The following is a 15,086-nucleotide window of genomic DNA, read 5'->3' on the forward strand; positions in this document are numbered from 1 at the left end:
TTAAAAAATGTTTAATATTTTTCATCTTTCATTCTTTTAGAGCAGGGATGCTATCGTGATGTATGCAATATCGACACCATTTTCTATAGGCCCTCATCCACAATAGGATTTGCTGCAACTTTAAATGAGGTGCTTTCAACTAAAACACATTTACCACAAGAATAATTATCCAACTATCCAAAAGAACTTGTGTGTTGGTTTTTACATAATTACTAAAGTAGAGACAGTTGTATTTTTCAGATTATAAATCACTCTGGATTATTAAATACAATGAACAGGTCTATTTTTGGAATTTTCAATTCATAGAGCGCACTGGGTCACAGGGCGCACGGTGTTGTAAGGCATTTTATTTTACATTAAGAGAAACACACCAGTACAGGAGATGAGTAAAACTTTATCAAACTTAAATTCGATATCTGTACCATACAGCACACTGGCTTTTCAGTGGGTCTTGTATTTTTTGTATTGTTTATAATGTAATCCATGAACCTCTCCTAATCATTTCTTGAATTCTCTTTCTTGTCTGCAGAATTCTCAAATACAGCCGATGATGCCAGCTCAAAGAAATTAAATCTAAAAAAAGAAAACAAATATGTAGTTGGTCCTTTGAAACCCAACAAGCAAGACTTGGATGACAATTTATCAGAACTGCCTTCAAATAATTCTGACACTGAACTAGAGCAAGGGGACATTTCAAGTGGAAGTGGAGAAGCACCCTCACCTGTAAATGCTACCAAAAGAATGAAGGTGACAGAAAAAAACAGAAATAAGGAAAAAGTTTTGAAAAGGAAATCTGAAGTAATGTGCCTTGCGTCAAAAGAAAAGACTGCAACAGAAAGCGGATCAACACAAAGTCCAGGTAATAAGAGCCGTTTCAAAACAGTTTACCCAACATCAGGCAAGGCTTCCTTTTCAACAATAGAAGAAGTAATGGAAATGTTCAAATCTGTTCGCTTGGAAATCCGTAAAAAATATATGAAGCTTCACAAAACTTTTTCTCAGAAAAATTTCTTTGGCGTGATGGAGAATTTCAGAGAGTCCTTTGTGGAGTTTGTGGATGGAGCCCAATTTGGTCAAATATGTTTTCATGCTATGGAACTGAAATCAAAGTTGAAAGTATTAATTGTGTCTGTTTTTAACAAAGTAGCAGACAATGGCATCGTAAAGCGCATTTTTGACCAACAAGCTGCTGATTTGAAACAAAGGTTGTGGATCTTTGTCGATAATGAAGTTGACTTCATGCTCAAGGATGTTTATGTGACCCTGAAGAGCCTGTGTAGACCACCAAAAACCTTCCCTAAAGAAAAGATTTGTAGTGGCACTGAAAGACTTTTGGAGCTGTCTTTTGAGAAAACGCAATCTAAGAAGGATTTTAAAGGTTCACTAAGTTCTTCAAAACAAATCAAATCATTTGCTGCTCCTCATAAAACAGGTCTTGGTAGCAGAGGCAAAGAAATAAAAATTACTCCTACAGGGAAAGTACAAAACGATGCACGATCAAGCAATTATGACAAGACCGATCCAGAAGTTGACTGTCGTTCTCCTGAAAAGTCTTCAGTTTCAGGCAAACATAAAATGGCTTCTTTGGTAGCCTCTCAAAGCACATCTATGCTTGACAAAACTGACTTTGAACTACTCACAGAGCAACAAGCTACCAGTTTAACGTTTAACCTGGTAAGAGATTCTCAAATGGGAGAAATATTTAAGTGTCTGCTACAAGGATCAGACTTACTTGAAGCCAATGGAATAACTGGTGAGAGCACATCATGGGCTCTTAGTACCCCAAAAAAGAATGGAGAAAGACTCATCAGCATTACAACTCCCAATAAATCTGAATATTCATCTAAATTTGTTTCCCCAACCAAATGTGATACGCCCCCCAAACCTATTGCCAAATGGTCAAATGTATCACCACGCGAAATGTCACCGCGTTCCAAGGATCTGGTCAGACTAAATCCAGCTTTATTTGATGAGAGCTGCTTGTTAGAGATACCAACAGAAAGTCCAGCAACACTGCAGTTGGGCTTGTTGTCACAGAGGAATTATTCACTTCTAGCTGAAGATCTGGCGGTTTCCCTTACGATTCCATCACCTCTCAAGTCTGACTGCCACCTAAGCTTTCTCCAAGAGTCTGGCTTACATACTGTACCCACACCAGACAGTGTAATCAGTGCTCACATTAGTGAGGATGCACTGTTAGATGGCGAAGATGCTACTGAACAAGACATACACCTGGCCCTAGACACAGACAACTCCAGCCTTGGGTCTAGCAACAGTATGACCTCACAAGCAGCTGTCAATACATTTGTGTTGAAGCCAGAACTGCCCATGCAAGCACTTGTGATGGAGAAGTCCAATGATCATTTTATTGTAAAGATCCGTCAGGGGACTATACAAACGGATGTTACGCTGACCACGGATGAGAGCTTATGTCAAGCACTAACAGAAGATGGTAATGGTGAACCAAAAGAAAGCCAAACAAAAAAAATGTTCAACCAGATGCACAAAAGTGTTCATCCATACAATGTAATACTGGCAAAGTACAGCCCCCCTGACATTTCTGAAGATTCTGTATCATTTCAAGTTGAGTCTGGTGATATTGGCTCCAATGAAGAGAATTTCTCACTAAAAAAAGAACCCCCACACACAACCCATATGCACTTTACCTCAAAAGATTGTGCAACAAAGGACTCAAACAATTGTGTAAAACCTCCAACAGAAAATCCTCCTCCTGATGCACAAAAAAGAACCAGTCCTTTTCAAAGTACTGTGCAAAGTAATGTTGAACGTGCAGAAGTGTCAAGCTTTTCAGTCACGCAGAATGAAATGGAGACATTAACGTCAGAGCAAGTTGTAGAGGGCACTGGCAGAGCCACGGAAAAAGACAAGCCGGGGGGCACTGGCAGCGCCACGGAAAAAGACAAGCCGGATTGCAAGAAAATCAAAAAACGGAAAAAGCACCAGGAGCAATCAAAAGCAAAGCGTTCTAGACGGGATGAAAAGAACAATATGGAAGACGCTGTCTTCAGTTTAAAAAATGCTTTTGAATCAAAATCCTCATCTTCATCTCCAGTCACTTTGTCTGCCATGAACGTCATCAAGAAAAAAGGAGAATTGGTGATAGCGTGGACCAGGTCAGTACATGACATTATACAAATGCACGGGCCACAATGTATAAATGATTTAACAGAAAACTGTTAATAATTACTGTACATTTCCCAAGCAATAAATGTTTGTTCTGAAGTAATCCACTTTAAATAGCCGGCATTAAGTTACAGTACCTACTAAGATTGGACGATAATTCAGGATCAATATAAAGTAATGCGCAATAGACACATAGTATAGATTAAAAATGTGCTCCATTGGAAAAAAAAAATAAAATCGCGGAGCTTTTTCTGACCTCAGAGTTCTGCCTGCTGTCGGCAGAGGTACGAATTGAGTCACAATTTCAAGCATTTCACTGAAAATTTGGAGTTACAAAATACCTTTCTCTGAATCTTGTCCACAGGCAGTAATGATCAAAGAAGTAAATGGACGAGCAGCTGTGTGGCATACGTATTGCTGACAGAAAGTGTGGTTTAATCTTAACTTTGTTCAAATAAGTGAGCAGTCACCTCTGCAACAATTCCATTGTGGATACGTGGTGTAAAAGTATGACTTGCTAGCTCCGGTGTTAACCCGCTCTGACTCTCTCAGCATCGCACATCACATGCAGGTAAAATAATACGCATGTCCAATGACACAATGAGGAACCAAAAGAGATGAAGTCACTCTAATATGTTCAACTGTAATGCATGGACTTCAAGAAGATTAGTTCGCTACACTTACCAGTACATTGGTACATTATCACTTCTACCTGTGGGCCTGGAAGGAGGCAACTCCCACCTGTGGTCCCTTCTGGAGGTTTCTGATTTTCCCCAAATTGGGGTTTTTAAGTTTTCCCTTCCCCTTCTGGGAGCTTTGACAGGGGATGCTGTTGTGTACCTTATACTGAAAAGATGTCTCTGTACAACCTCTTTTCATCTGTGAAGCCCTTTGAGACTTCGGTGATTTAGGGCTATATAAATAAAATTTGATTGATTGATTGACATTGTATGAACACCAAACCAAGGTTAATCATTAACCATTTACACTACCTTTAATGCAGTGCTTCTCAGTTATACTTTTCATGTTAATATTTCAGGGTCCATGTTTTACTTTTAAATTGCAGAATTGGTATGTCTTTTTTATGTACATTATGTAGAGTCGTGAAAGCATGATGAGGACCTATACAAATAAAATTGACTTGATCTGACCTGGCTAATTGTCAAAATTGTGGCTTGAGGTAGCAGCCACCCCTACCCTCATCAATTATGAAGTTTTAGTTGAAATTCAGTAGAAATAGAAGTCTTGGGAATCGTTTTGAATTGCACTGCTGTGATGTTGACTTGTGGGCTAGAACATACAGTGCCATAAACCGTCAAAAAAAACCTCACCAATATCAGGGTCTTTTAGATTAAAAAAAAAATCACTGTCAAAATCAGGCAAAGCACCAATGTCTTATGACTTTAGCAATAATTTGATCCTTCACAAGTAAGTTTGAGCTTGATACCTGTTGTCAGAGTTTGTCACTATGAAGAATTGCTTACTTTCATTTTTACTCTTACAATTTTATGTTTCAGCTGACACAAGCTCAGTCACTCTTCAAATTTGCTAATGGATTTTGACTAGCCATATTTTGGGGAAGTTTAAGTAGTTACTGGCTTGAGAGAAGTTTAAGTAGTTACCTTCCTAGGTCATATTTGAGCTGCAACCCTGACATTCCTCGTCTGAACGCTTTCAGTAACAGACATACACAAGCAAAAATGTGACTAGGTTACAGTTGAGACAGACTTTCAGTTATTTTAATAATGGGTTTTTAAAGTATAATACCAAAAATCTTTTCAACTATACTTCATTAAAAAAAAGAAAAAACATAAGAAAATGGTCAACTAGAGCTATTTTTTTATCAAAAAGTGTATTTTGGAACTAGATTTTTTTTTTCAAAGAAATTCTGCGATCGACAGATGGGAAGGTTTTCATTTCATTCTGTTTGACAATTTGACATGAAATGACCCATATACTTTCATCCCATCCCCATTTGCTCTCAAAATTGTGAAAAACTGCACTACTGAAGGACAGTGATTAGACTGAGAAGCATCTAATATGCATATGCACCTAAGATAAGGTTTCTGCACAGCTAATTTTTTTTCATTTACATTCCAGAGATGAAGATCGAGCCATTCTCAATGAGCTGAAAACAAAAGGTGCCTCGCGCAAAACATTTGCTGCTCTGTCAGATAAGCTGAACAGGCCATCAGAACAAGTAAGTTGAAGTAGTCTTTACAGGATCAACGAGTTTTAAAAGGCTGCCATCAGAAGTATACAAATATGCATTGTATGCCTAATGATGCAGTTTTCAAATAAAGTGATCCCTCATTTTTCACTGTTAATGTGGACTGCACCCCCCATGTGTTAAGTGGGTACCTGAATCTTTTTAAATGTGAAAAGTCTTCAACGCTATACATAACACAAATATTACAGCAGAACATAAATTTAATTAAAACTTAAATTATTAAACCTTATACAGTAGGCATGGGACGAGATACAAATCCCACGTGACGAGATATCTCTTGAGATTGAGTCTATGAGAACAAATTATTACAAGATTTTTGCAAAATTTTTAAAATAGAAAAATTTTTGCTAATTTAAACTTAAATTTCAAAATGATATATTTTTTATTGAGCAGGCTGCAATAAACTTAAGTTTTTCCATATGCTGCAATAACAAATTATTCTGCTGAGATCTCAGAATAGTTGAACATGGACAAAATAAAATCCTTACTTTTCACACGGTGCTTCAAGAAATTGCCGCTGAACTATTTCATAGTTGAATATGAAAAAAAAATAGGTCATGTTTAAAGTCCCAAACATTAAACAAAAAAAACATTAATGCAAATAGTGACATGCTCACTGCCAACTGATGTAGCAGGGACAGAAAGGTGCATTTTGAAACACTGCACTTCGATTTTCACAGCCTTGGTCTTTCACAGATTTTTTTAAGGGGCGGGGAATCTATACTGGATTTCGGTGACATGCTGTGAGGGTTTCCTACATGTCAGATAGATGAGGTAACTCTAAATTCACTTGCCACGGGCCCTCCTCGGATGTGGAACTACTGCAGTACACATATTTACTTAAGCTGTTACATATAACAGCAATTAATTTAAATACATTTCAGCGAGCCGTTCTGTGTTTCACATTTGTGTTTTTATTTTCCTTTCAGCTATCAGGTAATTGCACTTATTTACTATTGCTGTCGAACTGCTTCCATGCAACACCTGACTACAATGTTGGTCTGCTATTGGTTGGTTTCTCCTCACGGAGATGGTGGTCTGCTCTTGGTCGGCCTCACTCGTATCAAAATGGCAGATGCGTAAAGCTTTGCTCTATTGTGAGTGGTTACAAAACGATATTTATAGTGCATTTTAATGCTTAATTCAAAGTTGAAAGGGATAGCCATGGGTGCCAAGATTGCTAGTGATGTTAAAGAGAGAAGTAAGAAAATGATTTATATGGAAACGATGCTTTATAAGCTTTATTAGGGAATATGGGCATAAAAAGCAGCATTCAAATGTAAATAAATCCTTTCTATATTTTTTATTTATGCTGTTTTCTGATTGTATACATGTATATGTGGCACTTACTATACTAATTTGGTCCCAATTTTGATATGTTTTTACCTGGGGTTCTAAACGCATTAGCTATTTAACTTTGGGGATTGCCCATCATACTGCAAATTCGCCTTACGACCCCACCGCGGAACGGATTAATCTCGTAACGCATATATATATATATATAATATATATATATATATATATATATATATATATATATATATACACACACACATATGTATGACTTTGACCTTAAATAGCATATCGGCATGTCCGTGACTGAGACCTTGACTGTGACCTTAATCGACCAATAGCATATCGGCATTTTTGTGACATGTGAGAAAAGTTGTTTTTGTTGATGCAGCAAAGCGAAAAAAAAAAATAGTGCGGACACACTGACCGGCGTAAAACAGGGGGTTCCGGGGGCCCACTGTGTGTGTGTGTATGTATGTATGTATGTATGTATGTATATATATATATATATATATATATATATATATATATACAGTGATCCCTCCTACTTCGCGGTCTCAGATATCGCGTTCTCAGTGCTTCGCGGTTTTTTCCAGGAAAAATACAAAATATTTCAAAATAAAAGATCATTTAAAAAATGTGCAAAAATTTAAAAAAAAATTGAAAAAAGCAAAAAAAATACAATATACAGTAGTGTATTCATCAAATAACGAAGTAATATTAGTTAATAACAATGTTAAGAATTCTCGTTTGTGACCTTTTTTATCTTATTTTTAAATGCATGCTTTTAATTTGTCGGGCTGGGTTGTATTTCCGTTTCCTGTCTTACATTCTCTGTGCGTCATTCGGCTTGTTACGGTGACGTAGAGAATGACAACGTAAGCTCATATTTATAGTTTATTATCATTTATGTTGATAACGCACGCTACTGCCTATGTTTAATAAGCGATGAGTGTTTATTCTGTTTATGTGTTCGTTTGTGTAGAGGTTGCACTTTATAGTTAGTAGTTGTTAGTTGTTGCTAACCCACTGATGTCGGCTAAAAATACAGTAAATTCATAGATTAAGTGTTTATATGTTAGTTGACTGTCTTTAAGATTGTTGTCGATTTATTATTCAAATTTATCAATCAATCAATCAAATTTTATTTATATAGCCCTAAATCACCGAAGTCTCAAAGGGCTTCACAGAATGAAAAGAGGTCATACAGAGACATCTTTTCAATGTAAGGTACACAACAGCATCCCCTGTCAAAGCTCCCAGAAGGGGAAGGAAAAACTCAAAAACCCCAATTTGGGGAAAATCAGAAACCTCCAGAAGGGACCACAGGTGGGAGGAGCCCCCTTCCAGGCCCACAGGTTGAAGTGGATGCTGCATGTACCGAACACAGAAACAATATAAATTACAGAAAACATATTGTGCTATATAGTGCAGTGATGTCTTGACAGCAGGCAAAGCCATTGGGCAGGAACCATCCCGCATTCCAGCCAGGTGGACCGCAGACGGCTAGACTCCTAACCCGTGATGGTCGACCAGCGCAGGACCCAATGGAGGCGGTCAAGTCAACCCTCAGCATCTAGCTAGCCCCCTCTCCCGGCCGGAAGAGGGGGGCAGGAAAAAAGAAGAAGGCTGCAGACAGGCTAATTTAACTAAATGCTTTTGAGTATAGATGTGTTTTTAGTCGGGATTTAAAGATTTCTACCGAGGTGGCTGCGCGAACTTCCATAGGTAGGGCATTCCATAGTACTGGCGCGCGAATGGAAAATGCCCTTGATCCCGCAGACTTCTTTTTAGCCCGTGGGGTCGATAGCAAACCGGCATTTTGTGATCGAAGTTGTCGGGACGGAACATAAGGTGATACTAAGTCGACGAGATAGGAAGGAGCTAAACCGTGTAAAATTTTATAAGTAATTAACAACACCTTAAAATCACATCTCACGTGTATTGGAAGCCAATGCAGGTCAGCTAGAATCGGAGTAATATGATCAAACTTTCTCGTCCTTGTCAATAGTCTCGCCGCTGCATTCTGTACACACTGCAGGCTTTTAATGTGAGACATGGGAAGGCCAGAAAACAAAATGTTGCAATAGTCTAGGCGCGACGTAACAAATGCATGAATTAATGTTTCTGCATCGCTAAGAGAAAGAATAGGGCGAATTTTAGCTATATTGCGGAGGTGAAAAAACGCCGTTCTTGTCATGTTATTAATATGTGTTCGAAAGGAGAGAGTTGAGTCAAATATCACGCCGAGATTTTTTGCAGAACTACTTTGGGAAATAATACAGTTTTCTAGGTTCAGCGTGGTATTCTTAAGCAGGTGCTGATGATGAGCAGGGCCAATAAATAACATCTCAGTTTTATTAGGGTTGAGAAGCAGAAAATTGGAAGACATCCATTGTTTAATCTCGGCAAGGCAAGCCTCCAGTTTACTGCACTTGCACGGATCCGTTATTTCTAAGGGCATATAGAGTTGGGTATCATCAGCATAGCAATGAAAACTAATAGCATGTTTACGTATAATATCGCCGAAAGGAATCATGTAGATGTTGAACAGTAAGGGGCCAAGTACTGACCCCTGCGGGACACCACATGAGACGGAGAAAGACTCAGAGATCGCGTCGCCATAAGAGACACTATGCGTCCTTCCCAGGATGTAAGATCTGAACCAAGAAAGTGCTGATCCCGAGATACCAACACATGATCTAAGACGTTCTATAAGAATATGATGATCAATAGTGTCAAATGCGGCACTAAGATCAAGCAGTAATAATATTGATGAGATGTTGGAATCCGAGGCTAAGAGAAGATCATTCGTCACTTTTACTAGGGCTGTCTCAGTTGAGTGGTTGGCCCTAAAACCTGACTGAAGGAGTTCAAATCTATTGTTGTCTATCATAAAATCACTAAGCTGTTGTGTTACAACTTTCTCAAGAATTTTGGCGATAAACGGAAGGTGTGACACTGGCCTATAGTTAGCGAGATCTTCAGGATCTAGGTGTGGTTTCTTAAGTAATGGTTGAATGACGGCCGTCTTAAAAGCTTCAGGTACAATGCCAGAGGAGAGTGACAGGTTGATAATATTCAAGACAGACGACCCCAAGATCGGGAACAACTCTTTGACGAGTTTGCCTGGAAGCGGGTCGAGCATGCAGGACGTCGGCTTTGCTGCATTAACCAGTTGTGTAAGACACTCCAGGGATACTAAATCAAACTGGGACAGGGTAGCCAGACTTTCATGAACCTGATTGTCCGAACTAGCATCAACAATCACAGTTGAGGTGGTGAGCGGCGCTGCCTTTTTTATTTCTTCCCTTATTAGCTGAATCCGCTGAGTAAAGGATTGCATGAAATCGTGTGCTGAATGGAGGGAATTTTGATTAACCTGCTGCTGCTGTGTTAGCTGCGCTACCGTCTCAAATAAATACTTTGGGTTGTTTTTATTAAGACTAATCATTTTGGAAAAGTGATTAGTTTTTGCTAGCCTAAGAGCCTCTTTATATTTCAGCAAGCTATCGCACCAGGCCTGACGGAAGACCTCAAGTTTAGTTGTTCGCCATTTACGCTCAAGTTGTCTACTTAACAGTTTACACGTACGCGTTTCCTCCGTAAACCACGGAGTGCGCCGCTTCGGACGAGTTTTAAGTTTCAGCGGCGCAATAGAGTTTAGGGAATTTAGAAGAACCGAATTAAAATCATTCGCGAGCTTATCGACTGAGCCAGTGAAAGACGGAAAGGCAGCTGTTGCGGAAGGCAGTAATTCAGAAAGTGCAGCAGTCGTTGAAGAATTAATATCACGGCTCTTAAAGCCTTGGTTGTGGACAACAAGACCACACTGAGCTAGGACTTCAAATGTTATAAGATAATGATCAGACATAACGTTAGTATGTGGCAGAATTATGACGTTTGAGGCAGTTAGGCCACGGGTTAGCACTAAGTCTAAGATATTACCATTCCGGTGTGTTGCTGCTTTTATTATTTGTGTAAAACCAAATGCATCGATTATTGCTTGAAAAGCTACAGTAAGTGGCTCTGATGGGGAGTTCATATGAATATTGAAGTCACCCATAATTAATATATTATCTGTGTGAGTTATTAAGTCAGCCATAAGTTCAGGGAATTCATCTAAGAATCCAGAGTATGGGCCAGGAGGACGGTAAATAACTACCACATAAAATGGTGGTGAGGAGCTCGATCGCATAACGAGAGCCTCAAATGTCTTGAAAGTGTGACTCGTGCTCGTGCTAAGCCTAAGATCAAATTCCGAAATTAGGGCGACACCCCCCCCTTTTTTACAAGGACGGGCAACATGTGAGCCCACAAAGTTTGCGGGTGAGGCCTCATTTAATGGTAAGAATTCATTTGGTTTTAGCCAGGTTTCGCAGAGACCAAGCACGTTAAGATTTTGATCTGTAATAAGATCATTTACAAGAAGGGCTTTTGAAGCGAGTGACCTAATATTTATGAAGCCGAATTTAAACTGGGACATTTTTCCCGGACTATTCTGAGTCCTCGTGTTGGTAGTACTAATACCAACAAGATTTTTATGGCTGGGGCTTGCTCTATATTTTGAGTAATTAAAACCTCGTCGCGATGTTAGTAAAGTAGGAATTCGATTGTCGACGACTACAGCGCGCATATTGATATTAATATTTCGCCTAGGCACTTTGTCACTAGTCTTACTGATTAAAGAGGCAGGGCTGTTTTCCTTAATCAACACCACCTCAGCAGAAATCTTATCATTGGGGCATTCAGCATTAGGTATTGAAACAGTGTGTGGATTGCAGTGACCTAGACTAAGTATGCTATGTGTGTTGTAACAGTCCAGCCTAGTGCCGGTTAACTCTAGCCTTAACGACTCCACACCCGTTCTAGCAGGCTCGCTACTCGCCTGCGACCCGACATGCTCTAATGTGGGAAGTCATGGAAGGCTCAAACAGTAATCTATGTTTCTAGAAAGAGTGACAGCGCCTTTCCAGTTAGGGTGAAGGCCATCTGTCCTCAGCAGGTCGGGCCGGCCCCAGAAAGAGGGCCAATTATCTACAAACTGGAAACCCTGCTCTTTACAGAAACCAGCCATCCACCGGTTAAGCGAGAATAATCTGCTAAACCTCTCATCATTGCCTCTCGCAGGCAGAGGGCCAGAGACAATAACTCGATGCCGACTCATCTTTCTAGCGAGATTACAAGTCCTAGCTATGTTCTTCTTTGTAATCTCAGACTGCCTCATTCTAGTATCGTTGGAGCCGACGTGTATCACTATGTCCGAGTAGCTAGTGTTGTTTGCACTAGTCTGGTGTCTAGCCCTCTTGCGTGTCAGCTCCCTAAGGTTAGCTTCAATGTCGGGTGCTCTGGCCCCAGGAATACACATTACGGTGGCTGGCTTTTTAAGCTTGATGTTACGGGTGATGGAGTCCCCTATAACTAATGTGCGGGAGCCAGTAGACTGAGGAGGAGTTTGCCTAGCGAGGGGGCTAAAGCGATTATGCGTCCGAACAGGCTCACCGCGGCTAGCAGGCTTCTTAGGGCTAATGCTAGCCGGACTAGCGGGTAGGCTACGACCCGCACTAGCCGACGCTAGCGGCATTGCGGGAGGGCTACGGCCCGCATTGTCATTATCAGATGTGTCCGTCTGATCTACGATTATCAGACTACCCTGCTCTAGCTGACGGACACGGCCCTCTAGGAGAGAAAGCCTCTCCATGAGAATAACACAGGTGTCGCAGGTGACAGAAGAGGTGGAGGTGCACGGAGCCATGCTTACCTTAGTACAGCCGAGCGAAATACTTACGCTAGCAGAGCTGCACGAGGACGAACGGAGCTAGGCGCTGTTCAGAGAAACGGCGAATCACTAGCTATCGAAGAATGGAAACAGTCCTCAAAAATGAAGGAAAAAGAAGAAAAACAACACCGAACACAGGTCCGACGGGTGGTGGTAAAAATAGAAAAATATAAAAGAAAAATATCGTTCGTCTCTCCAGCTAAGGCTAAAACAGCGACAGCAGCGACAGCAGCCTGTTTTATTCAACAGATACTACATGATACACCATACATGAGCCAAAATAAATGTGAAGTTCAACGTGATGACTTGCGTACTCTTTCACTGGAGTCTTGGTGCAGATAACCAGTCCTGAGAACAAATTCTCTACAAACTAAATAATATTACTTATTTAATGAATACACAATAATGTTAATAAGGATAATGCAATGTCAAATAATAGGAGAAAGGAAATAAAATACGCAAAAAATACAAAATATATTGGGGCGTACATAGAAATCTAGGAACTGATACCCTACTTCGCGGGGGGTTGGCAGCCCCCATTAACCGCGAAATAGGAGGGATCACTATATATATATATATATATATATATATATATATATATATATATATATATATATATATATACACCATAGTTAATTTCTTAAGCTGCTTTTGTTTCTGTACTTATGTTTTTTTCCTGTGGTTATTTGTTTATCAATGTTTTTAAACATGCAAAGCACATTGAATTGCCTTGTATATGAAATGTGTTGTTTGCCTTTCAAGGCTGTAATTTGCCTTTCAAAAAACTAATTCAATTTGTAGTAATTGAACATCCAAGTATTTTTTGAGTATTGTTTCAATAGTAGTTACTCTTTCAAACATTAGTTTGAAAAAAAAAATGACTGCATTGTATTTCTTCTTCTGTTTTTCAGATTGCTCATAGATTTTACCAGCTCATGAAGCTATTCAAGAAGCAAGGAAAAAAGATTGATTGACACCCCCCCCCCATTTCTGTCTGTTTGTTTTTCCATTTGAAGTGTTTTCCAGCGTCCTACTTTTTGGGACAATAATGTACAAGAGTAATTCTAGTACAGTATTTTTTGTAGGTCACGTAGTATATCTGTTAAAGGAATGTTTGTCTGTTAATTCACTAAATTCTCTTACCTCTCATCAGATGGAATCTCCATCTGTTTTTTAATGATCATAGTATATAATATTTTTTTTGTACGTAAATGGTCATAGATTTTTCCAAAAACATCTATAGTCATTTATGGAGAACATACAAATAACAGTTGTCATTAAAATGATTTACCCTTGCAGTCAAATGTGAAATTTTTTTTTTTCTTAGTCCTAATTGCAATGCATTCTTATATATTGATGTGTGTGTGTGTGTGCGCGTGCGTGTGTGCGTGCGTGTGTGTGTGCGCGCGCACACAGAGCCAGAGGATTTTCTTAACTCGCCTGTTTATCACAAGTTGCAAAAATCTCTCACCCCACTTAATTGTTAATAACTCATAAATTGTACATTAAGATTATTATTTTCAGGTCTCTTTTTGAAGTTATGTATAGGACAAGAGAAAAGCAATGCATCATTACATGTTTTTTTTTTTGGGTCAACATGAAAGTTTATTTGTAAATCACAATGACATTTTGATTGATCGTGTTGCATATGTAAAGCATGTTTGATTCATCTTTCATATCAAAACACTGCATTCACAGTTATGAATAATGTAAATACATTTTAGGTCAAAATAAAGTTTTATTTATTCTTGTTTCTTTTTTTCATATATATTCTTGTTTCATCAGAAAATAATCATGATAATCTGTTGCCACAGTTATAGATTCAGCAGAAAATTGACATTTCTGTAATAGGGTCTTTATGTAACGATGTGTGTGTGTCCGTGTGTGTGAATGTATATACAGTATGTCCGTGTGTGTGAATGTATATATGTATGTGTATACAGTCATCCCTCGCTGTATCGCAGTTCATCTTTCACGGGTTCGCTGCTTCACGGATTTTTTACAGTCTGGATATTTTTTACAGCGCGTTGTGCTCTGAATCCTGATTGGCTCAGGGGCTTTACTGTTGTCTCGAAATAAAATATTGACGCTGTACTGTATTGGTTTTTCACTGTCAATTTATTACAAAAGGCAAGAGGATCCAAAAGCTTGCTTTCGTCTCTCCCGTGTCTCTCCTGTGCCCGTATGCGCTCAGCTCAGCTTACACGTTAAAAACGTGCCAGTTAGCACATTGATTGACAGCTTGATCTCTGGGAGCCAATCACAGGACTCGTAGGCGTGCCGAGAGGAAAAGCACACGTCTGTGTGCCTACTGAGAGCAACGGAGAAATGCTCACCTTTGGAAATCTGACTTGTATCTAGATTTCTTTTGGAATTAATTGAAAATTCAAGTGTATTGTTATGATATAAGAGGCTTCACTTTAATTCGATGTCCGGGCATATCCGTTTATAAAAATCTTCTTGCTCAGAAAAAGAAAGAGCTCAACAACTACTCATAACAATGTGCGGGTTCAGGACGAAGAGGCATTGCTGGGACTGAAATACGTGAATGACAATGTCTAAAACTTTGTATTACTATATTAAAATGATTGTTTTGAACAATCAAGGCCTTTAAACAGGCTTTGATATTTGGTTTCATTC

At 39.2% G+C, this 15,086-nt stretch overlaps 1 protein-coding gene across 1 annotated transcript in view; it reads left to right on the forward strand.

The window, feature by feature from the left end:
- Positions 1-14,545, forward strand: part of casp8ap2 (caspase 8 associated protein 2) — a 35,978-nt gene extending 21,433 nt beyond the window's left edge. Inside the window, exons 8-10 of the mRNA XM_088402954.1 lie at positions 530-3,134; positions 5,245-5,344; positions 13,358-14,545. Of these exons, the coding sequence (XP_088259080.1) occupies positions 530-3,134; positions 5,245-5,344; positions 13,358-13,420 (2,768 nt within the window). The 3' untranslated portion in view covers positions 13,421-14,545. The remainder of the gene's footprint in view (positions 1-529; positions 3,135-5,244; positions 5,345-13,357) is intronic.
- The last annotated feature ends 541 nt before the right edge of the window (positions 14,546-15,086 follow it).

The sequence above is a fragment of the Hippichthys cyanospilos genome, chromosome 20 (genome assembly GCF_059441005.1).
Source record: "Hippichthys cyanospilos isolate Australia breed blue-spotted pipefish chromosome 20, RoL_Hcya_1.0, whole genome shotgun sequence".
Classification (NCBI taxonomy): domain Eukaryota; kingdom Metazoa; phylum Chordata; class Actinopteri; order Syngnathiformes; family Syngnathidae; genus Hippichthys; species Hippichthys cyanospilos.